This window comes from Hypanus sabinus, chromosome 2 (genome assembly GCF_030144855.1).
Source record: "Hypanus sabinus isolate sHypSab1 chromosome 2, sHypSab1.hap1, whole genome shotgun sequence".
Taxonomy (NCBI): Eukaryota; Metazoa; Chordata; class Chondrichthyes; order Myliobatiformes; family Dasyatidae; genus Hypanus; species Hypanus sabinus.
Window position 1 is genome coordinate 21,310,197 of NC_082707.1, and position 25,719 is coordinate 21,335,915.

The 25,719-nt window shown below is 40.6% G+C and overlaps 1 protein-coding gene across 4 annotated transcripts in view; it reads right to left on the bottom strand.

Moving 5' to 3' along the window:
* The window catches only part of eif2a (eukaryotic translation initiation factor 2A), a 52,062-nt gene continuing 26,343 nt past the window's right edge, over positions 1-25,719 (bottom strand). For 2 of the 4 annotated variants that reach the window (XM_059993010.1, XM_059993027.1), the window contains 9 exons: positions 21,728-21,801; positions 19,096-19,240; positions 16,709-16,825; positions 13,671-14,242; positions 9,154-9,264; positions 6,361-6,480; positions 6,091-6,156; positions 4,791-4,848; positions 1-1,235 (listed from right to left, as the gene is read on the bottom strand). In XM_059993010.1, the coding sequence (XP_059848993.1) occupies positions 1,159-1,235; positions 4,791-4,848; positions 6,091-6,156; positions 6,361-6,480; positions 9,154-9,264; positions 13,671-14,242; positions 16,709-16,825; positions 19,096-19,240; positions 21,728-21,801 (1,340 nt within the window). In that variant the 3' untranslated portion in view covers positions 1-1,158. Of the gene's footprint in view, positions 4,849-6,090; positions 6,157-6,360; positions 6,481-9,153; positions 9,265-13,670; positions 14,243-16,708; positions 16,826-19,095; positions 19,241-21,727; positions 21,802-25,719 lie in introns of all 4 variants that reach the window. The other 2 variants (XM_059993017.1, XM_059993026.1) reach the window with 2 other exon arrangements.

Genomic DNA, 25,719 nt, shown 5'->3' on the forward strand with positions numbered 1-25,719 from the left:
AAAAGTCTCAAATTCAGTTTATCAGAAACCTGCTGAAAAAAAAATCACAAATGCAACATAGTTATTTGCACAAATTGCTAAAACATTTATCAAATATTGTTCATTCAGTTAATTACATGCCAGTCAGTTTAACATCTCTGGAAGAGCATATTTTGGAATCTTCAATAACAAATATATTGAGATGACAAAAATAATTGGAAGCAATCTATACAGCTTTTGTAAATGAGCATTGTGCTTGAAAAATCCAATAAAGATCTTTAAAGTTGGGAGAGATATAATAGCTGTGGGGGAAATGTGGTTTGCATGGACATCCACATAGATCAGCCGATTTGAGTGGTGTCACAATAACAACCTTGCTCTCAGCGTAAGACAAGGAATTGATTGTGGACCAGGAAGTAGAAGTCAAGGAAACACACACCAGTCCTCTTCAAGGCGTCAGCAGTGGAAAGGGTGAGCCGTTTCAAGTTCATGGGTGTCAACATCTCTTAAAATCTGTCCTGGGCTCAACACATCGATGCAATTACAATCATGTCAGTGTCTATACAGTATTTCATTAGGAATCTGAGGAGATCTGTTATATCATAAAATACTCTAGCAAATTTTTACAAATGTACCATGGAGAGTATTGTAAGTGGTTGTATCTATCACCATCTCGTTTGGAGGAACAGAAAAAGTTCTAGAAGGTTGCAAACTCTGCCAGATCCATCATGGACACTAGCCTCCCCAGATTGAGATTTTCTAAAGGTGATGCCTCAAAAAGGCGGCGTGCATCATTAAGGACCCCGCCATCACCCAGAAAATGCCCTCTTCTCATTGCTACCATCAGGGAGGAGGTATTGGAGCCAAATGACACACACTCAACATCTAAAGAACAGCTTTTTCCCCTATGCCATCAGGTTTCTGAACAGATAATGCAATTGACTCATGAACATCATCTCATTATATTTGCTCTTTGATTAGTTTAATTTTAAAAACATATTTCTTATTGTATTTTTACATATTGGACTGTACTGTTGTCACAAATCAAAAAAAAATTCATGACATATATCAGTGATATTAAATGTGATTCTATTCGGATGGTGAAAGAGATATTCAGTTAGAGGATGGGCAAAATATTAGATTATTAACTGATTTAGGGGAAGAAATATAGTAGATGAACTAATGGAGGTAGATAGTAAGGTTCCTCATGTTGAGTCCTTCTTTGCAGCTTCTATGTACATCGAGAGGTTGAGAGGCTGCTGACATGAAAGGCAAAATAATTAATTTTGGGAAATCAAAGGAAGTTAAAAGAAAATGGTAAAATGCGAGCTTAATTGCTAAATAGTTTGGTGAGATGATATATTGTTTAAAAGTGCTCTAAATCAGATAATTCATTTGCAAATCTAAATATTGCAATCTTTGTAAATTCTTTTACATCAAGTTCAAATCTGACCTTTTCCCCCAAGTTTGTGTCTAGGCGTAGCCTTGACTCAGTGCTGGAATTCCACTTCAGAGTTCAAATACTGCTCCAGAGACTTGGCTGACAACACAGCCCTATACCCAGATTCAGATTTATTTATCACATGTACATACTATCAGAACATACAGTGGAATGTGTTAACAACTAACACATCCTAAAGATGTGCTGTGGGCAGCCTGTGAGTGACACCACACATTCCAGTGTCAACACAGCATGGCCACAAAGCTCAATGAAGTATTATCTTTGAAGCAAAAGCAGGATGCCATTTTATCTTGCAGGGGGGCCAACAGAGATCTCAGTTGATTTGAAGAAGTTTCCCCAGTGTACTGGCCTCAGAGATTATCTGGCTGATAGTTCTTGCAGGTGAATAATGGTTCTTGCTGGTCAATAATGCTGGTGAATGTTACTGAGATTTCTGCATATGGATTTTGGACTATGGACTATTTTTTCAGTCTTATGGTTTTGATATTGTGTATTTGCTGTTGTTCATTGTTTTTGTGTGTGTATGTGTGTGGGAGGATTTGGGGGTCAATGTTCTTGTGTTTCGTTCAGGGGGAGGTGGGTTTGGGGAGTTGATGATCGTGTTGGTAGGTTTGCTGTTTCTCTCTCAACTGACTTCCAAGGTTTTTCTTTGTTTTGTGGCTATCTGGAGAAGAAGAATCTCAGAGTTGCATACATAACTTGATAATAAATAAACCTTTGAACCTTTGATAGTGGGGCTTATTGTGCATAAATTAAGTTCTGCATTTTCCCATGTTTCTACAATGATGATGCTCCAGAGAATGGGGTCATCAATCCTTGACTTCAGAAAGAGAGGAGTATCTCGCAGGTTGGATCTATGGAGAATGTTTCTCCTGCTTGAAGATTGGTTAAGGAGAAACTTCGTTGCAATGAATTTGTGATCCTGGAGGGGAGACCCAGTCACTGAATTTACTCAAAACAAAAATTGTTAGATTTTTGAACTTTATGGGGATCAAGGGATATGGAGATAGTTTCGAAAAATTCCACAGAGGTAGAGGATGAACCTTGACCTGGATGAATGGCAGAAGGCAGCCAAATTGCCTACTCTGTTGCTACTCCTAATGTTCAATGGCTACTCCAAATGTAAGAAGGGTGGGAAGCAGCAGAAAGGAAACTCTTGACCTGTTAGTCTAATATCAGTGGTTGGGAAGTTGTTGGATTTGACTGTTAGGGATAAGATTATGAAGTACCTGGAGGCACGTGACAAGATAGGCCAAAGCCAGCATGGTTTCCTGAAAGGAAAATCCTGCTTGACTAACCTACTGCAATTTTTTGAGGAAATTACAAGAGGGTAGACAAAGGAGATGCAATGGATGTGGTGTACTTGATTTTTCAGAAGGTCTTTGACAAGGTGCCACACATGAGGCTGCTTAGCAAGCTAAGAGCCCATGGAATTACAGGGGAGTTACTAGTGTGGGTGGAGCATTGGTTGACTGGCAGAAAACAGAGAGTGGATCCTTTTCTGGCTGGCTGCTGGTTAGCAGTGGAGTTCCACAGGGGTTGGTGTAGAACCGCTGTTTTCTATGATGTATGTCAATGATTTGGACTATGGGATTAATGGATCTGTGGCTAAATTTGCTGATGATACAAAGATAGGTGGAGGAGTGGGTATTGTTGAGGAAACAGAGAGCCTGCAGAGAGATTTAGATAGTTTAGGGTAATGGGTAAAGAAGTGGCAAATGAAATACAATGTTGGAAAATGTATGGTCATGCACTATGATGGAAAAATTAAATGGGTAGACTATTATTTAGATGGGGAGAGAATTCAAACTGCAGAGATGCAAAGGGTCTTGGGAGTCCTTGTGCGGGATACCCTAAAAGTTAACCTCCAGGTTGAGTCAGTGGTGAAGAAGGCGAATGCAATATTGGCATTCATTTCTAAAAGAATAGAATATAAGAGCAGGGATGTGAGGTTGATGCTCTATAAGACACTCATGAGACCACACTTGGAGTATTGTGTGCAGTTTTGGGCTCCTTATTTTAGAAAGTATATACTGACATTGGAGAGGGTTCAGAGAAGATTCACAAGAATGATTCCAGGAATGAAAGGGTTACCATATGAGGAACGTCTGGCAGCTCTTGGGCTGTATTCCCTTGAGTTCAGGAGAATGAGGGGGAATCTCATAGAAATATTCCGAATGTTAAAAGGCCCGAACAGATTAGATATGGCAAAGTTATTTCCCATGGTAGGGGAGTCTAGGACAAGAGGGCACAACTTCAGGATTGAAGGACGTCCAATTAGAACAAAGATGCAGAGAAATTACTTTAGTCAGAGGATGGTAAATCTGTGGAATTTGTTGCCATGAGCGGCAAGTCATTGGGTGCATTTAAGGCAGAGATAGATAGGTTCCCGATTAGCCAGGGCATCAAAGGGTATGGTGAGAAGGTAGGGGTGTGGGGATGACTGGTAGAATTGGATCAACCCATGATTGACTGGTGGAACAGACTCGATGGGCTGAATAGCCCACTTCTGCTCCTATATCTTATGGTCTTATGGCCTACTCTGCTGCTAATCCTAATATTCAAGAACTATTCCAAATGGCCTAGTCTGCTGCTACTCCCAATGTTCAAAAATCCAGTGAATCCTTTATTGGGATATCCTGATGTTGTAAAATCTTCTACAGTTCTTTGAAAAAGTATTCAGCACCCAACTGTTATCTCATGTAAATGAGTATTATGACCAGGGATCTTGATCAATTTAATTGAGAATTATTTGTGAATCACATTCTTTTTTTCCCACAGCAGAAACCCCTCCCCAAAAAAGAGGGAAATTGTATAGCGTAAAAAACTGAAATTTCAAAAATTGAAATGATACATGTCAGATGTATCCTGAGCAAAGGGTGATGAATACTTTTGAACTGCTAATATTTCAGTTTGTGAATCTTTAGGTTTTTATGCTTTACAATTTACATGTTTTCATTTGGGGTCTACTGTGAAAAAGGAGCATGCGATTCAGAAATAAAAATTCTCAGTTGAATTGCTCAAAATCCCTGGTTGTAATACTCATTTATATGAACAAAGGGTTGGGAGAAGAATACTTTTTCAAGGCACTGTGATGAAATACACGCTCTTTCACACAATAAGCAGGATAGCGTTAATCTTTAACAATGGATCTAAAGAAGTAGAAATTATTGTCAGTAGAGTGTTTCTTTATTCTCTTATCCTAATACATAACTTCATTTTAACACTGTCCAAATCTCTTACATTGCATAGAATATAGATTTTTTTTCACTTTAAATTTCACAATGAAATAATTTTCTGTGGTTATGTGAAACCAGGTATTGCAATCCTCTTGGGTAAATTTACAGACCTAGTTCTAGGTCCTCCAGTTCCTTCAAAAGTGCTTCTTCTTTTTGCATTTTCTCCAACTATAAATGGAGATAGAGTAAAACAAAAATTGCACTTAATAATAATAACCAGAGAAAAAGAAAATTTTAACAACAAGAAAAGACAAATTTTAGTCTCCTTCCCCCACCCCAACAGCTCATTTGAAACCAAAGATCAGAGTTTCCAGATTTTAACAATAGTCTCATCAGGACAATCTGGCTTCAAACACGATGGCTACCAAATCATTATAGCTTAGCATCCATGGGCAGAAATGGAAAGAATAAACAAGAGTTCTTGTGAATAACCCTGGCAGTGCTTTGAAAATGTTATTAGTTTGTGAAGATTATTTGAGAGCAATAAGGCATCAAACTACAATAAAATCAGAGATGCTCACTGGAATCAGGTATCAGCTGTGGTGACAGGACACTTTGCACCATATCTAGTTGTATAGCTACTAGCAATCAGATTCCTCATGGGGAAGCATGACAGAGTACATTAAGTAACTGGTTTTTCTAAAAATGTAACCCAAGTCTATGGCAGGACTTTGGAGAGTGAATATAAGTTATGTTTTAATAATCTATATTTAGAATGCAAGTTATTTTCTATTCCCCCAGACCAATTCTATTGGTTCATGGAAGAATTTACATTTGAGGTTCTGCAAACATATTTCAAGAGAGATTAGGCAGTGCAATTTCCACAGGTGCTGCCTGGCCCACTGAGTTCTTCCAGCATTTTGAAAGTGCAATTTCCTGACTGACTGCTGTTAAAGGGAAAGGTACACACACGTAAGATTGCACACCCAGATCTGCAACTTCAGTGAGGCGACAGGCCTGAACAGTGGCCATTGGGCAACATCCAGTCCCCAAAGCTGCATTCCTCAGGCTGACGAGAGTCAAACCCAATCCATAAAATGCCACTCTACCATAGCATTTAGTGTAATGCATTACTGCGCCAACCATCTGGGTCCAATTCCTATCGTTAAGGAGGTTATACATCCTCCCAGTGTCCGTGTGGGATGTACCATGCTGAATTTTAATTTTATTTATTTAGAGATATCTCTAAATAAACTAAATTAAAAAGGTTATACTTGATACTTCCCACATGATAAATCAGAGGCATTTAAAAATCCCTTTGATAGCCACACAGATGGCAGGAAAATGGAGGGTTATGTAGGAGGGTTAGATTGATCTCAAAGGCCAGCACATTGTGGGCTGAAGGACTTGTACTGTTCTATGTTCTATTAAAAGTGCACAACTCTGGAGATGAGAACTAATAATTGGCACCTGGTTCTTTTCCAGTTGCTTGCCAGAAGCTTCTTGTTCTTTTAGCTGTTCAATCGCTTTAAGTTTCTGCAACAGACAGGAGCTTACAGTTAAGATGAACCAGAACAGTTTTGCAAGATAACCATCAAACTTCAGAAGCTCACTTCTGTGAGAAAAAGAGGATCTTAAGCAATATTTTAATATATTGAGCCTATGCTGCTTTTTCTCCCCGTCATTGACATTACTCTCATCCCCAATCCCACCCTTCCATACATTTTCCACTGAACTTACCTTTTTGATGTTCTTGATTTTTTTCTCTATTTCAGGGTCGCCATGGCTCTCAGCAGAGGGGACCTCTCTAGGTTCAGGGTCAGGCGGTGCTTCTTGTATGACCTCAGGTCTGCTCTCCTGCTAGAAATAAAGTAGAAAGACAAGGGGTTGATGAGCAAGTATCTCTCTCCACTTGTGATCAGTCAGAACTTTTATTCTTTTGACAGAATCACACTATCTGGTTCAAAATACTCAAGGCAGGAATTCAGTCATCTTTAACGATAAGGTCTAACAATTCTCCAACACCCAGCAACTCTTAACGAACTGCTGAAATGACCTAGTAGACCACAGACAGGAGGCACAGGAGACTGGATGAAAGGTCTCGACTACAAATATCAACAACCCTTTTTTCCTCCATGCATGCTGAGTTCTTCCAGCTTTTTGTGCATTGTTCCAGTAAATTAGGAAGCAGCTAACGACAGACAATAAATTCTGGCTTTATCAGCAATAATCACATCCTATACAAGGACGTAGAATAAATGTACATCACTGTAGGAGGTTACTTGTTCTATTGAGACCATGCCAAGTGTTAGCCAGTTTAATTGCATTTTTCAGCTCTCCCTAACAGCCTTGCAGGTTTTAGCTCATCAGATACCTTTTAAACATAACAGTTTCCACCTCCACAGTCACATTCGCAGTGAGTTTCAGAGACTACCAACCACAGCACGAAAAACGTTCTACTCTTTTCTAATTAATCCTCCCAAACACTCAGATCTGAAGATCTCTGCTGCCTATTCATGCTCCATCCTATCCTCTTCATCAAGGGCTTATGATTTTATACAATTTAATTCAATCCAGCCTGTCTCATTTACCTAGAACAGTCCAGCCTATCCAATATTTTCTCAATTAAAATTTTCTAGTGACAATAATTCCTCTATTCCTAATTATATATTTACTTATTTCCTCTTTACTATGCCCTTGTGACAGAGTGACCACATTGCAAGCATCTTTACTTATGGACTAACTTTACAGTAAAGTTAGTCCATAACCTCCCAGGCTTTATAACATATACAATACTGTGTAGTCATGCACTCACACACACACATCTATATATTTTATACATATTCACACACACACACAATGTGTGTGTGTGTGTGTGAATATGTATAAAATATATAGATACAGTGTGTGTGTGTGTGTGTGTGTGTGTGTGTGTGTGTGTAGTGGGGAGAGGGAGACTGTAATCATCCACCTTTACCTATTAAAGTAGAATCTAAGAGGCTTTTAGATACGGATCTACAGGCAATGGATCACGTACAGGCTGAAGGGATTTAGTTTAATGTCAATGTTCTACAATCTTCAGGGATCAGTGAGCATACATTATTTTATTTGCTCTTCCAAATGCAACATTCCACACTCTGTCATCAGATTTCTGAACGCTGGTGAGCATTGCATTTTTGACCATGTATGTATTTTAGTAATTTATAGTAATATGATGCCTGTACTGCTGCTGCAAAGCACACACCATGTGAGACAAGGCATCTGACTGCAATGGATTGTGAGGACTGTTGAGAGGCTCATCGGGGTCTCTCTCAGCACCTCCTCACCCCAACCCCCGCCCCCACCTCCACGATACATACCAGAAGTGCTGTGTTTGCAGAGCCCTCAGCATTGTCAAAGACCCCTCTCATCCTCTTTGACCCTCCCACATCAGGCAGAAAGTACCGCAGTGCAAGAACATGGACTGTTAGGATGGGTAACAGCTTCTTCTCCTAGGCCATGAGACTTCTGAACACACTGCTACCAGCCAACACATATTATTTATGACAGTGACAGTAGCAGAGTCTTGAGGCCCTCCAATGGGTGTGGGTGACCAGGTATGTTGCATCCCAGCTGTCAGGGCAGTACAATATGGAGAGCAGGCTGTTGTCCATGTGGCAGGCTCCCTTTCTCCACACAGCTTATGAACCCAAAGGAACGGCAGAGATCAATACAGTTTGGCACCAGCAGTATCACAGGAGTTGCCAGTCTGCGCTGAGTTCAATGTAGGACTTCCTTAGGAACTCCAGCTCCCGATTTTTCCTCAGGGTTTACACCTGAAGTCTTCCCCATGAATGGGTATAGCCGCAGGATAACGGAGGTTTGAGATAAGAATTTTCCTTCTACTAGATGAACTGCCAAACCAGAGCTGGCAAGCCCCCTCTGCCCAAAGTGAAGTTAAGGCACCGGGAACCTGCCTTTGCTCCTCCTGTCAATAGAAATGGTTCCGCCAGGCTTTGTAGCTAAGTCACATGTGAAGGCAGAAGCTGGACTTGGTAGTCAGAGGCCATTTGAGACACATACCTTTGGGAGTATTTAGACCATAACACCATAAGATAATTCAATAGGTATTATGAGCTTATCCCCACTACTACTCCCAGCTGTAACAGCTTTAAGGAACCAGTAGCAGTATACTATCGTATATGCACTTAATGTCGACTTGTATGTCTACAGAATACTATTTTATCTGTTAATATTATTTTATGTGATGTATATGATATATGTACCGCATTTTGCACCTTGGTCCCCGAGGAATGTTGTATTATTTAGCTGTATACATGTCTGCAATTGAATGATGATAAACTTGAACTTGAAATCAATGAAAATAAATCTAATTCTGACTTCCTCGTTTCAGTTGGCCACTTTTCTGTCCAAGTGGCTGGCGATTTCATCTCCTGAAAATCAGTGCCATCCCGAAAGAGCGAAGGTGTGTAGGGGAAAGTGATGTGGTGTTTGGTACTTCAGAGCTGCCAATCAGTAATAAAAACAGAATACCTGCTTTGCTGCCTTCCGTGCTTCCCTTTTCTTCTGATTTTTGAGAGCTGCTTTTGACAGTTGTTTATCTGCAGTTTGCGGTTTCATGTTCTGAGGAGGTTCTTCCTCATGCTACGAAAAAAATCAAATCATAGATATTACAGTGGTACTGTCCACAAAACTGAGGTCTTGTCTGCCTTCTCAGTTGGAATTAAAAGTACCCATCTTTCAAAAAAACAGGAGATTTATTTATTGCAGGAAACCTGCCCAATGTTAATCCTTGAACTAGCATCATTAAAACATAATTAGTGCACATGGCACAGCATTAGATGCCAATTACACAAGCTTAGAAAAAGAACTCCAAAATTCATGAGCCATCAAAAACCTCTGGTGCACTGAGCTCAGCACAGATCCACTTTCAATCTCTTAGGCTTTTACTTTTGCCAAACTCATTTTAAATCTACAATTTTAAACTTTTACAACTTTCTTCTTCTTCCTAATGATTCTCGCTAGATGAATTTCCTCAGACAACAGCACCTCCCTGAAATTAATGTTATGTACTTGCATGACAACAGGTTCTTCAGATACTGGGAATCCTGAGGGACACACACAGAGGAACCAGGCAGCATCAATGGAAGGAAATAAATACTGATATTTTGGGGCAAGACCCTTCACACCCAGACTGGAAAGGAATGGGCAAGAAGATAGAATAAGGTGGTGAGAGGAGGGGAAGAAGCGCAAGTCAGCAGGTGATGTAGAAACCAGGTGAGGAGGAAGGTGGGTAAGTGGGGGAGGGGAATGAGGTAGGAAGTTGGGAGGTGATGTGTGGAAGAGTTCATGGGCTGAAGAAAAAGGAATCTGATAGGAGAGGAGAGTGGACCATGGGAGAAAGGGAAGGAGGAGATCCAGAGATAGGTGATGGGCAGATGAGAAGAGGTGTGAGGGGAGCCTGAATGGGGATTGGAAAAACAGAAATGTGGAAGGGGAGGAAACTACTGGTAGTTAGAAAAATTGGTGTTCATACGGTCAGGTTGGAGGCTACCCAGAGGAAATATGAGGTGTTACTCCTCCTATATGACAGTGGCTCATCATGACCATAAAGGAGTCCACAGACCAACATGTTAGACTGGGAAGTATAATTATAATGGGTGGCTATCAGGAAACTCCGCCTATACAAGCCTTAATGGTGAATATCAACAAATTACTTGCCACTAAGTGCATTACTGACAGAGAATGGAATAGAATGGATAGATTTATTGATTCCAGAGGAAATTAGTATCACAGTAACATTACAAGTGCACAGATGTAAATATTAGAAGTAGAAAGAATTAAAAAAAAGTTACTACAAACAGTCAGGGGGTCATCACCTGCCCAGCTACAGGCTGACTCACTATAGAGCCCAATGATCTCATATAATGCTCTTTGAAACAGTGCAGTTGTCTTAGCCTATTACTAAAAGCGCTCCTCTATTCAGCCAAGGTAGCACGTAGAGGGTGAGAAACATTGCCCAGAATTGCCAAAATTTTCCGCAGGGTCCTACGTTCTACCACAGCCTCTAGATTGTCCAGTTTGACTCCTATTACAGAGCCAGTCTTTCTAATCAGTTTATTGAGGCTGTTGGCATCAACTGTGCTGATGCCGTTGCAAGTCTGCCATCTCCAACAGATGGAAACTCTTCAAATTTGACACACAACTGGATTAGAAGTCTCTGAAAAATGATTAGGGCAAAGGCAGGAAGCTATACAGTCGGCTCTTCAGAACGCTCCCTCCATGCTGACTATCTGGAACCTCTCAATGCAACTCCTTTTTTTTTCCTATCTCCATTGATTCCCACAAAACCCTTCACACCTGATTCAGGTTACATCAGCTAATTAACGTACCAACCAGCATAAATTTGGGAAGAAAATTAAGCATCAGGGGCAAACTCAGGTGATCATAAAAATGCTCCACAAAGTCTGACACCCAAGGGTTGAACTTGGGTCTCGAGAGCTGTGAAGCAACTGCAATAATGAGTATGCCCTCGTGCTGAGAAACCTACTGCTAGACCAGGAGTTCTTCACATAATCGTCGGACCTCTGCCTAGTGTCACAATTAAGATAAGCAAACTCAACATGGCCCAACCAGGGATCTTCCTCAGTGAAAAACTGAGTAGCATACGCCGTTAATGATATCGTCACTTGTGCCAACCAGGGGGCTTATTGGTTTATTACTGTCACATGTACTGAGATAGAGCGAAAAGCTTGTCTTGTATACCATTCCAGCAGATCAAATCATTGCACGGGGCATTGAGCTAGGACAAGATAAAACAAAAAAATGCAAAATAAAATGTAAAAGCTACCAAAAGAATGCAGTGTGTGTAAAAGATAAAGTGCAAGATCATAATAATGTAAATTGTGAGGCCAAATGCCTATCTTATCATACAAGAGCCTGATAACAGCCTGACAGAAGCTGTCCTCGAGGCTGGTGGTACATGCTTTCGGGGTTTTGTACTTTGAGTCTGATGGGAAAGGGAGAAGAATGTTTGGGCTGGGTGGGGTCTTTGATGATGTTGGCTGCTTTCTGTGTCATGCTGAGCTGTGCCACATCCCTCTGAGGTCTCTTGTGGTCACGTACAGAGCAGTTGCCATACCTAGCGGCTACACATCCAGATAGAACACATTGTTAAAAATTGGGACGAGTCAACAGAGACATGCTGAATCTCTTCAACTTCCTGATGAAATAGAGGTGTTAGTGAGCTTTCTTAACCGTGACAGCAAAATGGTTGGATCAGAACAGGCTACTGCCCTAACAGGCTTATGGCCAATTTTCAATAAGCTTAAACATCTTTTAATATATTGCTAAGTTTTGGAGAAATTAGAGCAATTGCTCTTTATTGTTGATTGCTTGAACAAAGCTCAGGGCAGCCAAACCTCACTTCACATGGAGGAAGGATAAAGATTATAGAGAAAATCATAAGATATAGGAGCAAATTAGGCCATTTGTCCCATCGAGTCCGCTCCTTTCATAAAGCCTTTCATTAATGAAGAGCACTAGCATTACAATCTCATTTAGCTGCTTTTCCAATTGACAGTGCTTTCATCTGACAGCCTTAATAAAACTGACAGCTCAGTTCCTCATTTCACCAACTCTGGTGCGCTCAACTGAGTTTGGCATTTCACATATGAATTGCTATTGAAATTAATTTTCATACATGTCAAAAGGTCAAGTGTTGGCATTCATATACCTATAAGATTAAAAAGCAGCTTCAGCCAATGCTCCACAAACACCAAATTCAAAGAGATTAAACCAGAGAACAAGTAATTCAAACATAATTATCACTAAATTCGCCTGGCTACAAGAGTGGGATTGTCAAAGAGCAGTGGCTGTGTGTGGTCTGGGGGCTCCAGTTTTCTCAAAGTTCATTTATTATCAAAGCATGTGTACTCTACACAACCTCAAGATTCTCTGTCTTACAGAACTTTAATGCTGGTGTCCACAAGAGAGATACATCTCTCACTAGCCTGATCTGGAATATGGCAAGAGGTAAAGTAACAGCATCACCTAACTTCACAGGCATTTTCCAATCAATGGATCTGACCTAGTGTGAGTTGAGGGGCATGCTTGTTCTTGCAGAAACATGGCTTCAAGAAAACAGCCCATGTACCATCAATCTTCAGGCCATGTCACTCAGGGACTTGTGCTATTATTGTTTTGTGACTGTCTGCTAACGTAACTGTATGAGCTGTGTGCAAAATGTATGTACTATTTTGCTCCTTGGCCCCTCAGGAATGCTGTTTCCTTTAGCTGTGTACATGCTATGTATATGGTAAACATATCATCAATGTGTATGGTTGAATGACAATTAAACTTGAAAATGCACTTGACCTGAATAATATACAGAATAGGATCTTATCAATTGCCTTTAATTAATCTGAGAAATTTTTGACTGAGAGATAATCAGTATTTGCAGGTTTAACTGGCAGAATTCCTGTTTGAGGTCAGTGAAGACAAAATATGTTGATCCATTAAAATGGAAGCTTTGTGTTTCTCTTTTCCCCACAAAATCCACAACTTACACCTAGATGGTCAGAACAACTACTAGAATGACTATTTTTCAGGAGTTTCTCATACTAAGGTGGAACATGATACCTCAACTTCATTGCATTATCTGATATTGGGAAATCTGTGTGCCACGGTGGCTCGTATAACATTTTATAGCGCAAACGGCGAACAATTCCCATCGCTGTCTGCAAGGAGTTTGTATGTTCTCCCTGTGGGTTTCCTTCAGGTATCCTCCCACATTCCAAAGACAAACATGTTAGGGTTAGGGTCAGCAAGCTATGGGCACACTATATTGGCACCGGAAGAATGGCAACATGTGTGGGCTGCCACTAGCACATCCTCATCGTTGACGCATTTCATTGTATGCTTTGATCTACATGTGACAAGCAAAGTGAACCTTTCTCTGTATTTGTAAGAATAACATGAAAAATATACTTAATGCTGCACGAACTTCAGAAAAGGCACCCAAATTCCAATGTGTACTGAATGTCACTCACCAGTTTGATGCTGGTTACTGGCTTGTTTCTCAGTGCAGGAGGTCTGTAAGCCTGTGCGGGTTTGGCATCAATACTAGGAACATCATTGGGAACTGTTTGATATTTGATGGCCTTTTCAGGGAACGCACCATCTACAAATGGCTGCCACTGGACTTCCCAGAGCTCAGAGTTCGATGGCACTTCAATCTTGTGATGAACTACACCGCTGTAGTGCCAGATCTTAAATCCGTTGCTAACCCGTAACCTTGGCGCACAAGTTGCTGTTACGATGTGCTCGCCATCGGGGCACCATGAGAAATAGGTAGTGTCAGGAGCCTGTGGCTTTGAAATCTGTTTGTACTTTTTCACATCCCAGACCTCCATCTGCCCTCGGAGATTTCCAAAGCCTGCCAGCACCAGGATGTGTCCCTGAGGGCTATAGAAGGCTGCATTCCGAGGGCCAGTACCAAAGTCGAAGACTGGGTCACACTTCTGATTGAAGACTGTAACTTTGGCGGGCATGAAACCATAAACGACACAGAATTCAAGAGAATTTGGATTCCAGACCACATCATAGATTGGGCCATTTTTTGCTGAAAGAAAGAAAATTGGTTCAACAGTAACATGCTGTCATGAAACTCATTTTGAAAAGCAGTATCCTCCATTAATGCAACATCTTTAATTTGTGGAGGAAAATGTTTCAAAGCAATTTGGAAACATGTAATCAACGATAAGTACCCAACCCAAAGAAAAAATTAGGCGTTTGCATAAAATTAATGTTTCAAAAAAGATAAGAGGGTTAAAATCTTCTGAGCCAACCGATTTTCATTCCTTAGTTATGAATAGCAAAAGCAGGAAATCCTGTTAATGCTGTTCTGTCTCTTTCCAATTGGCTCAAATATTTGACAAATAAATGTAGTTCAAATTAAATTAATGAATTGTGAAGCATTTCTGGGGATTAATACAAGGACGCGACAAGACACAGTATGAATGCAAGCTGATTCGATCTTTCGAGCTGTATTCTCTGTCAAGTGAAAAAGAGGCACAGCTACTCCAGCTGACTTCCCGTCCTGCACTCCTTTCTATGTCACTTCCAAAACAGAGCATGGAACAGTACCGGCCCTTCAGCCCACGATGTTGCTTTGACCTTTTAATCTACTCTAAGGTCAATCTAACGCTTCCCTGCTACAGAGCCCTCCACTGTTCAATGACTATCACACAGTAGCATTTACATCCACTGTAATGAAGTGCTTTCCAAGGTTGGTGATGAAACATATCAACTCCTGCTTGTGAAGTGACTTGAATCCGCTCCAATTTGCCCACCAGCACAATAGATCCACAGCAGATGCCATTTCATTGGCTCTTCACTCAACCCAGGAACATCTAGACAGCAAAGACAGCTTGATGCTCTTTATTGGCTATAGCTTGGCATTCAACACTATCATCCCCTCAAAACTAATCAATAAGCTTCAAAGACCTTGGCCTCAAAGCCTCCTTGTACAATTGGATCCCTGATTTCCTCATTTGCAGACCGCAGTCAGTTCAGATTGGCAACAATATTTCCACCAAAATGTCAATCAGCACAGAGGCACCACAAGGCTGTAGTGTTGGTGCGTGGCCAAGTTGATAAGGTGTTAGTCTAGTAACCTGAAGGTTGCTAGTTCAAGCCTTGGCTGAGGTTGCGTGTGTGTCCTTGGCACTTAACCATATATTGCTCTGCAACGACATTGGTGCCAAGCTGTATGGGTCCTAATGCCCTTCCCTTGGACAACATCGGTGACGTGGAAAGGGAAGACTTGCAGATTGGGCAACTGCCGGTCTTCCATAAAAAAAAACCTTGCCCAGGCTTGTGCCCTGGAAGCTTTCCAAGGCACAAATCCATGGTCTCTCGAGACTAACGGAGGCCAACCTACCTATCACAAGGCTGGGTGCTTAGTCCCCTGCTCTATTCGCTAAGCACAACTCCAATGAAGAAATCACAGCAACTCGCTACTTCCTTATGAGTTTGCAAAGAGGGGATAACTTCACTCGCACCATCACTGAATTGTTCCCACATCCTATGGACTCACTCTTAAGGACTTTTTAATCTCATGTTCTCATTATTTACTGCTTTTTTATTTATTATTACTATATTTTTTTCTCTTTCGTATTTGCAAGATTTGTTATCCTTTGCACATTGATTGTTAGTCCATCCTGTTGAGTGCAGTCTTTCATTGATTCTATTGTGTTTCTTAGACTTAACATGTATGCCTGCAAGAAAATACACCTCAGTGTTGTATATGTACGTTGATGATAAATTTACTTTGAATTTTGAATTTTTCTATCACATAGGTGGCTATCTCAGAGTTTCTTAAGTGTCCCTAATACATCCACCTCCACCACCACCCTGGTTCCACACATCCACTACTCTGTGTAAAAAATCCTACCTCTGACATCCCTCCTATACTTTTCTCTAATCACCTCTCATATTAGTCACTGCCACCTTGGGGAAAAGGTGCTGGCTGTCCACTCTATCAGTGCCCCTTATCATCATATACACCTCACTTCCCATCCTCCTTCACTCCAAACAGAACAGGTGTAGCTCGCTCCACCTGGCCTCATAAAACACGCTCTCTAATCCAGCCAGCATCTCTTGTGCACACTCTCTAAAGTCATAGAGCACTACAGCACAGAAAAAGACCTTCAGCCCATTTAGTCCGTACTGAACTGTTATTCTACCTAGACCACAGCCCTCCATATCTCCCTGTCCAAGTACTCATCCAAACTTCTCTTAAATGCTGCAATTTAACCCACATCTACCACTTCCACTGGCAGATCGTTCCATACTTACACCACCTTCTGAGTGAAGAAATTCCGGCCTCAGGTTCCCCTTAAATAATTTTGATTCAAATTATTGGCTGGAAAACTCTAGCCCATCACTGACCACGTTTGACGGAACTGTGTAACAGATAGATTTACGCAAGGAAAGAAAGCCTGATTACAATCATCGAACAAACCTACAGCAAGTGTCAGCAGCTTTCTAATCTTACTTACAAAACAAATGTCTGAAAAATACATACGCAGCTGCACTAATGCAGTTTCTCCGTTGGATGCTATGTAGTGCAGGGTTTGTTCACCATAGTAGGATGCTCCTGACTTGTCCACATCGGTACTGGCAATCACCAACAGCGCAGTTCCTGAGGGAAGGAAACATTTGCATTGAAATCTTGACGACACCGCAATTATTTGCATTTTGCATGATAAAGCAATCTAAGGTGCTTCACCTTGCAATCAGAAACTGAACTACATGAAGAAACGTTGGGACAGAATCAAGAACTTGATCGACGAGATAGGTGTTAACGAGCATTTATGAAGGAGAATCAGAGGCAGATAAGGACAGGTTGATAATCCATCAACTATCCATCCGTCATCAAGGACCCCCACCGCCCAGGACATGCTCCGTTCTTGCTGCTGCCTCAGGTCCAATGCCACCAGGTTCAGGAACAGTTATTACCCCCTCAACCATCAAGCTCTTGGACTAGAGGGGATAACTTAATTCACCCCAACACCAAACTGGTTCCACAACCTGTGCACTTACTTTCAAGACCTCTACAACTCATGTTCTCAATATATATAGCTTATTTATTTGTTATTATTATTATTTTGTTTCTGATTTCTTTTTCTTTTGCATTTGCACAATTTGCTATATTTTGCACATTGGGTGTTTGACCACCTTTTGTTTGTGTTCAGTTTTTTATTGATTCCATTGTATTTCTTTGTACTTACTGTGTATGCCTACAAGAAAATGGATCTTAGGGTAGTATATGGTGACATACATATACTTTGATAATAAAATTTACTTTTAACTTTGAATTTTGCCCATTCCTGTGCTACTGGCTCTGCTTGAACAAGCGTTACAGATATATAGATATGATTCTTGATTATTTAACATCTGACTGAAGTAGCAATTTTAGTCTTGATTGCAAGAATTGGCAACTTTTTAAGTAATTGGACCTGCAGTCATAACCTTGAACTCTGACCCTAACCTCATCTGGCACTTACAGTAACCTTCCAATTGTTTTGATGAAAGACCATGGAGCTGAAATAGTAACGCTGTTCCTAAGTTTTCACTTCTAATTATCTTAATAGACATCAGTGGTAAAAACGTTTGCCAAAATATCTCTTCCTATTTTGGAGTTACTGAGTACAGTTATGACGTTTCTGAGACAACAGATGTATTCCTTGAATAGGTTAGCACTTTGATAGGCAATGGTTTCAGTTCTGCTTTGTTTGAAGTTTGAGAAGATTTGGTACTTATAAATTTATATAAATGTACAGCAGACAGCATTCATCACTGTTTGGTACGAAGCCTCCAATGCACTGAATGGCAAGAGGCGGCAGTGGGTTACAGACTCGCTGGCCAGCTCCAATATGTGCACAGCCTTCCCTGCCATTGAGGACATCTACAAGAGGCCAAAGGCTGCAGCACCCATCATTATGGACCCTCAATATCCAGGACACATCCTCTTCCCTTTACTGCCATCGGCGAGAAGGTACAGGAGCCTAAAAATCCACATTTAATGATTCAGAAACAGCTTCTACCCCTCCACCATCGTTTCTGAACAGTTCATAAACTGCAGCTCATTCTTCCTTATTTATTTTAATAATTTATAGTAATTTTATGTCCTTTACTGCTGTTGCAAGATAACAAATTCCACATCATAAACCACTGATAATGAATATTACTCTGATTATTCCAAAAAGTTTGTTAAGTTGAAGCTATTGCCGTGTTTTGTTTTCAAGGACCTCAAGAGATCAGTACAGATAATGTGACCAAAACAGGAACTAGAAATAACACTGGGAAGTGTAGTTGTAATCCTCTGCAGCTTGTATTAGTTTGAGGAACTCAACTATCAAGGATTTATTTTTACATGCTGAGAAAGGACAAACCAGCAGCTTTAGCAGGGATAATATAGTGAACATGAGGAAGGGAGAGTGAATTCGTACCCACTCAACAAATTCCTAATCGGGCAGGGATTCCCAACAATCGGGCAGGGATGGTGACCGAAGACAACCAAGTAGAGGACGGTACACTGCTCACTGCCTCAAACTAGAAACAGCTCAATTGCCCACTTTTAATGTCATGGTAGAGACCACATCAGAGCCTAAAGAAATGTGCTAAGAGTGTAAGTAGAATGACACTTGGCCAGATATCAAAAGAGAAAAGTTTTTTAAAATTCCATTATATGAATTCTGCCATAAACCACTTCAGTTACTGAAACAATGCACCAGTGTTTTAATGAGTGAGATGATGGGATGGAGATTTTTTTCTCAGTTTCCTGTCACATTGAGGCCTTCAGATATTTAATATTGCAAGTTAAGCCAGCACATTAACAACTGGTTAAAAAGCCTTTTTGTGCAAGCAAGGTCACCTGATATGTTGTGGAAATGTCAAAAGAAATCCTACCTTTCTTATTCCAAAGCATTGTCACTTTGTCAGCTTTAAAAAAACTTTTATTTGCCAAGGCAGAGGACGGGCCATCAAAATTTGGATACTGGTACAATCGAACAAATGACGGCGCACCCTTCGATCCAGGCACATACACAGCAACCTTATAAAATAAAAAGTGTTTGCTCCGTTCTTAAATGGTATTTCAAAACATCTACAAAGACATCTACTTCACATACAAGTTTCTTTATTGAAAAAGTATGCTTCATGAAAATGAATAGTACGAAAATACAGTTAAAACAATTGACAGAAGCCTTCATCTTAAGGAAAAAAAATGGATTGAACTTAGTCACTGGAGAGTCAACTTTTGAAGGGAGAGCAGAGTTAAGTTACAAAGTCAATTTGTTCGAATGAGCTAGGGGTTTTTCTCTTTGGAGCAAAGGAGGACGAAAGTCGACTTGAAGAGGTGTCTAAGATGATAAGGGACATAGATCGAGTGGACAGCCAGCACCCTTTTCCCAGCGTGGAAATGGCTAATCTGATGGGGCATGGTTTTAAGGTGAATGGAGAATAGTGTAGGAGGAATGTCAGAGGTAGGTTTTAGTTTCACACAGTGAATTTTACATGTCCTGCCATGGGTGGTGGTAGAGTCAGATACATTAGGGAAACTTCAGAAACTCTTAGATAGGTGTATGGATAAAAGAAAAAAATGCTATGTGGGAGGGATTGATCTTAGGGTAAGTTAAAGGATCAGCACAATATTGTGGGCTGAAGAGTCTATAATTAGTCACTGTTAGCACTATACACAAAGGTCCTCCTGAGGTGTGGTGGACCACACAATCTTATACAAGCACATATTCAAAACCAAGCCCCAAGTCGTCTTCAGCTTGTATAATGGTGCACTTGTGAGAATGGGCTTTAAATTTATCATTCACAAAATAAAGATCATTCATCAACTGGTCCTGGCTGACAACAGGCCAACAATAAAAGTCCATGATAATTTTCTCGGAAAACACGGACCGCTTTCCAGATCGTGAAAGCCACCCCCTCAATGAGGGCAGCTATGCATGATAAAATTTACCGTCAGCTTCCGGTTGCTGGTTACGAAGAATGTTCAAAGGTCAAGATCTCCAAACCTCCAATAGGTTCATGGTCCAATAAGTATCTGTGAACTATACCCTCCTTTTTGCACAACCCAAAGTGCTGGGGGGGTGGCCATCAAGGCTGCCTCCATAAAACCTCCCTGAATTTGTTGGCAGGATAAATGACTTTTGTAAGGGCTACAGTCCCAAAACCCAGCTCCTTGTTGCCTCAGTAAAGCAGCCAGCATAAAATCAAAGACCCCACCCACTCTAGACATTCTCTCTTCTCCACTCATCAGGCTCAAGGACAGATTCAATCCTCTACAATCAGACTCTTGAAGGGACATCTTGTTTGATAAGATGGACTCTTTGGCCTCATAATCTACCTCATTAAGACTTTGTACTTCATTGTTTACCTGCACTGTGGATTCTTCGTGGCTTTTACATTTTATTCTGCATTGTTATTGTCTTACCTTATCCTAATACATGCACTGTGTAATGATTTGATCTGTATAAACAGTATGCAAGACAAGCTCTACACTCTATCTTGATACATATGACAATAACTAACCAGGTCTTATGGACAGTCTACATTGTTCATATTAGCCTGAAAACAATCACACCAGCCCAAGTTTGTCATATTTCAAATCTTTTCCAGAGAAGAAAACAAATAGAATGAACGATATCAAGGCGATAAATGGAAAAGATTCCAGGACGTCCTCAAAACCTCCTTGAAAATGGGTAACATTCACTTTGACTCAGATGAGCACTCAAAATGCAAGAGGATGGTACTGGAAAGCATTTCAAACCTACAGCCCATGTGATGGGTGCATTCTAAAGCTCAAAATAAGATGTGAAGTACTTCCAACTACCAAACTAACTACCCCATCCGGCACCACACTTCCAGTCTGTGGGTCCCACATGATGTTGAAGCTAACCACCCTTAATACCGAAGGGCTTCTTGAGGACAGAAAGAGTTAAATCACAGATCAGCCATATTAATAAATGGCGAGATAGACTCCAGAGCCAAATAGCATACCGTTGCTCATATGCTCTTATAGCATTAGACACTCTGCTCCTTGTGCAGAGTGACTAACCCCTGGAATGGGTTCTGGATTAACTTCAGGAATAGAGTGACTCTGTAATTCAACTGGTTGGAGAACAGTGAGAGGAGGTTTGAGCTAGAGTGAGCCAAATCTTCTTCCTCATATGCAACAGATGTAATACCGTGAACTGGCTTGTCCTTAAGACCCACAGTTAAGAGACACAAGGTCCTGATGAAGGGTCTCAGCCAAAAATGTCAACTTGTTTACTCCTTTCTTTAGATGCTGCCTGACCTGCTGAGTTCCTCCAGCATTTTGTGAGTGTTACTCTGGATTTCCAGCATCTGCAGATTCCCTTGCATGTATACAACTCAAATGTAAAGTTATCATGGTTAAGTTGAAGTCAGTAATTTAAAGGCAGCTAGAACCTTGGGCTCTGTTATGTTTGGAAATGACTTTACCCAATAACTATTTTTACAAATATACCACATAAAACACACACCAAGAAGTAAATGATAAAAGTACCTTGCAGGGCTGAGGTCCTGGTGACAATGCAAAATCTGATACTTTCTGCAAGTGGAGTTTGTGTGCAATTTTATCTGTTATGAAGGGTTTGGGAAATGAACGTCAGTAAAATTCATCACAAAATATTGTTTTACTGATTTCCACTGTGTAAATACACATTACAAATACATAATGCCCAATAGCATTGAAATAAACTTTTCAAATCTTTTCCATGAACTTTACCCAAGAGAAGAAACAAATAGAATGAATGATATCAATAAGGCAGATGTGAGTAGTCTCACACTAAGGGGAATTATGTTATGGGTGGAGCTGCATAACACTACGGGGCAGAAAACGCTGGTGGGAGTTGTGTATAGGCCACCTTAGTGAGGTTGGGGATGGCATTAAACAGGAAATTAGAAATGTGTGCAATAAAGGAACAGTAGTTATAATGACTTCACTCTACATATAGATTGGGTGAACCAGAGTGCTGAGGAAGAGGATTTCTTGGCATGTATGAGGGATGGTTTTCTGAACCAACATGTCAAGGAACAAACTAGAGAGCAGGCCATTCTAGATTGCGTATTGAGCAATGAGGAAGGGTTAGTTAGCAATCTTGTCGTGCGAGGTCCCTTGGGTAAGTGTGACCATAATATGGTGGAATTCTTCATTAAGATGGAGAGTGACATAGTTAATTCAGAAACAAAGATTCTGAACTTAAAGAAGGGTAACTTTGAAGGTATGAGACGTGAATTAGCTAAGATAGACTGGCAAATGATACTTAAAGGGTTGACGGTGGATATGCAATGGCAAGCATTTAAAGATCACATGGATGAACTACAATACTTGTTCATCCCAATTTGGCAAAAGAATAAACCAGGGAAGGTAGTGCACCCGTGGCTGACAAGGGAAATTAGGGATAGTATCAAGTCCAAAGAAGAAACATATAAATTAGCAAAAAAAAGTGGCACACCTGAGGACTGGGAGAAATTCAGAGACCAGCAGAGGAGGACAAAGAGCTTAATTAGGAAAGGGAAAAAAGATTATGAGAGAAAGCTGGCAGGGAACATAAAAACTGACTGTAAAAGCTTTTATAAATACGTGAAAAGAAAAAGATTGGTCAAGACAAATGTAGGTCCTTTACAGTCAGAAACAGGTGAATTGATCATAGGGAACAAAGACCAATTGAATAACTACTTTGGTTCTGTCTTCACTAAGGAGGACGTAAATAATCTTCCAGAAATAGTAAGGGACCAAGGGTCTAGTGAGATGGAGGAACTGAGGGAAATACATGTTAGTAGGGAAGTGGTGTTAGGTAAATTGAAGGGATTAAAGGCAGATAAATCCCCAGGGCCAGATGGTCTGCATCCCAGAGTGCTTAAGGAAGTAGCCCAAGAAATAGTGGATGCATTAGTGATAATTTTTCAAAACTCCTTAGATTCTGGATTAGTTCCTGAGGATTGGAGGGTGGCTAATGTAACCCCACTTTTTAAAAAAGGAGGGAGAGAGAAACCGGGGAATTATAGACCGGTTAGTCTGACATCGGTGGTGGGGAAAATGCTAGAGTCAATGATCAAAGATGTGATAACAGCACATTTGGAAAGAGGTGAAATCATCGGATAAAGTCAGCATGGATTTGTGAAAGGAAAATCATGTCTGACAAATCTTATAAAATTTTTTGAAGATGTAACTAGTAGAGTGGATAGGGGAGAGCCAGTGGATGTGGTACACTTAGATTTTCAAAAGGCTTTTGACAAGATCCCACACAGGAGATTAGTGTGCAAACTTAAAGCACATGGTATTGGGGGTATGGTATTGATGTGGATAGAGAATTGGTTGGCAGAGAGGAAGCAAAGAGTGGGAGTAAATGGGACCTTTTCAGAATGGCAGGCAGTGACTAGTGGTGTACCGCAAGGCTCAGTGCTGGGACCCCAGTTGTTTACAATATATATTAATGATTTAGACGAGGGAATTAAATGCAGCATCTCCAAGTTTGTGGATGACACGAAGCTGGGCGGCGGTGTTAGCTGTGAGGAGGATGCAGGGTGACTTGGATAGGTTAGGTGAGTGGGCAAATTCATGGCAGATGCAATTTAATGTGGATAAATGTGAGGTTATCCACTTTGGTTGCAAGAACAGGAAAACAGATTATTATCTGAACGGTGGCCGATTAGGAAAAGGGGAGATGCAACGAGACCTGGGTGTCATTGTACACCAGTCATTGAAGGTGGGCATGCAGATACAGCAGGCGGTGTAAAAGGCAAATGGTATGTTGGCATTCATAGCAAAAGGATTTAAGTACAGGAGCAAGGAGGTTCTACTGCAGTTGTACAAGGCCTTGGTGAGACCATACCTAGAATATTGTGTGCAGTTTTGGTCCCCTAATCTGAGGAAAGACATTCTTGCCATAGAGGGAGTACAGAGAAGGTTCACCAGATTGATTCCTGGGATGGCAGGACTTTCATAGAAGAAAGACTGGATCGACTAGGCTTATACTCATTGGAATTTAGAAGATGGAGGGGGGATCTTATTGAAACATATAAAATTCTAAAGGGATTGGACAGGCTAGATGCAGGAAGATTGTTTCCGATTTTGGGGAAGTCCAGAACGAGGGGTCACAGTTTAAGGATAAAGGGGAAGCCTTTTAGGACCGAGATGAGGAAAAACTTCTTCACACAGAGAGTGATGAATCTGTGGAATTCTCTGCCACAGGAAACAGTTGAGGCTGGTTCATTGGCTATATTTAAGAGGAAGTTAGATATGGCCCTTGTGGCTAAAGGAATCAGAGGTATGGAGAGAAAGCAGGTACAGGGTTCTGAGTTGGATGATCAGCCATGATCATACTGAATAGTGGTACAGGCTCGAAGGGCCGAATGGCCTACTCTTGCACCTATTTTCTATGTTTCTAGTGCTTTACATAAATGTAAATTAATCTATATCTCCTGTTCCTTCTGCTAAGCTCTCTTTGGAACTTGAAACATTTCAGATCATTAAAAAAATCATTATTTTCCAGTCTTCTACAAAATATGCTAGTTACTGAACATTCAGGATCTCAGGGTCTCTCCCTCAATTGGCTATCCTTCATCCTGAGTAATGTCAGACCTTTGGCCTGACCTTACTGATATCTCGGTGCTCACTTTCCTGGAGGAATTCAACTGAAAGTTCAAGAATACAGTTTGTCATCCTCCTTCTGATTAAGTGCCATCAAAACCAAGATGACCCAGCCCAGGGCAAATCATAGATTTGGTTTAAGGACTTTGGTGGTATCTTTAGGAACTCACACCATTTGATTCAATTACCCACAGCAAGGGAAATAATCCTCATTTATTCCAGCTGCTCAGTCTGCTTTTATTGTTGAGAGAGAAAAAAATACAATAGTTTACAATTTTGGAAACACAAAAATTATGAGAACAGAGATAAGGAGGAATTTCTATAGTCAGAGAGTGGTGAATCTGTGGAAGCATTTGCCACAGACAGTTGTGAAGATCATGCCACTGGGTATGCTTAGAGCAGAGGTTGACTGGTTCTTGATTAGTAGGGGAAGAAATGTTACTGAGAGTAGCAGGAGAATGGAGGTGAGACGGAAAATCAATCAGCCATGTTTGAACAGTGGAGCTGACTTGATGGGCCAAATGGTCTAATTCTGCTTCTATGTTTTATGGTCTTATATTTTTCTGAGTGCTCACTGAACAACCAACCGTACCAATCATCTTTTGTTGTGAAACCACACCAACAAATAGTTTTATAAAAACTTACTTTGTACTTAATAATGTAATTTCTTTCCTGTTATATCACAATAAACAATAGGTACAAATAATCTCACCAGGGTAATTCAGAATATTTGAAATCTGGAAATGTCCTTCAGATGTTCATTCATTGGATTTGTTTGGTAATCTCACTATCTGATTTACTCTAAAAGCCAAAAATTATTTATGGATATCAATTTATAGCACATAACTTATTTTTTAAGAAAAAGCTTCAAGTATAAATAAGGTTCACTTTCTGCACAATTC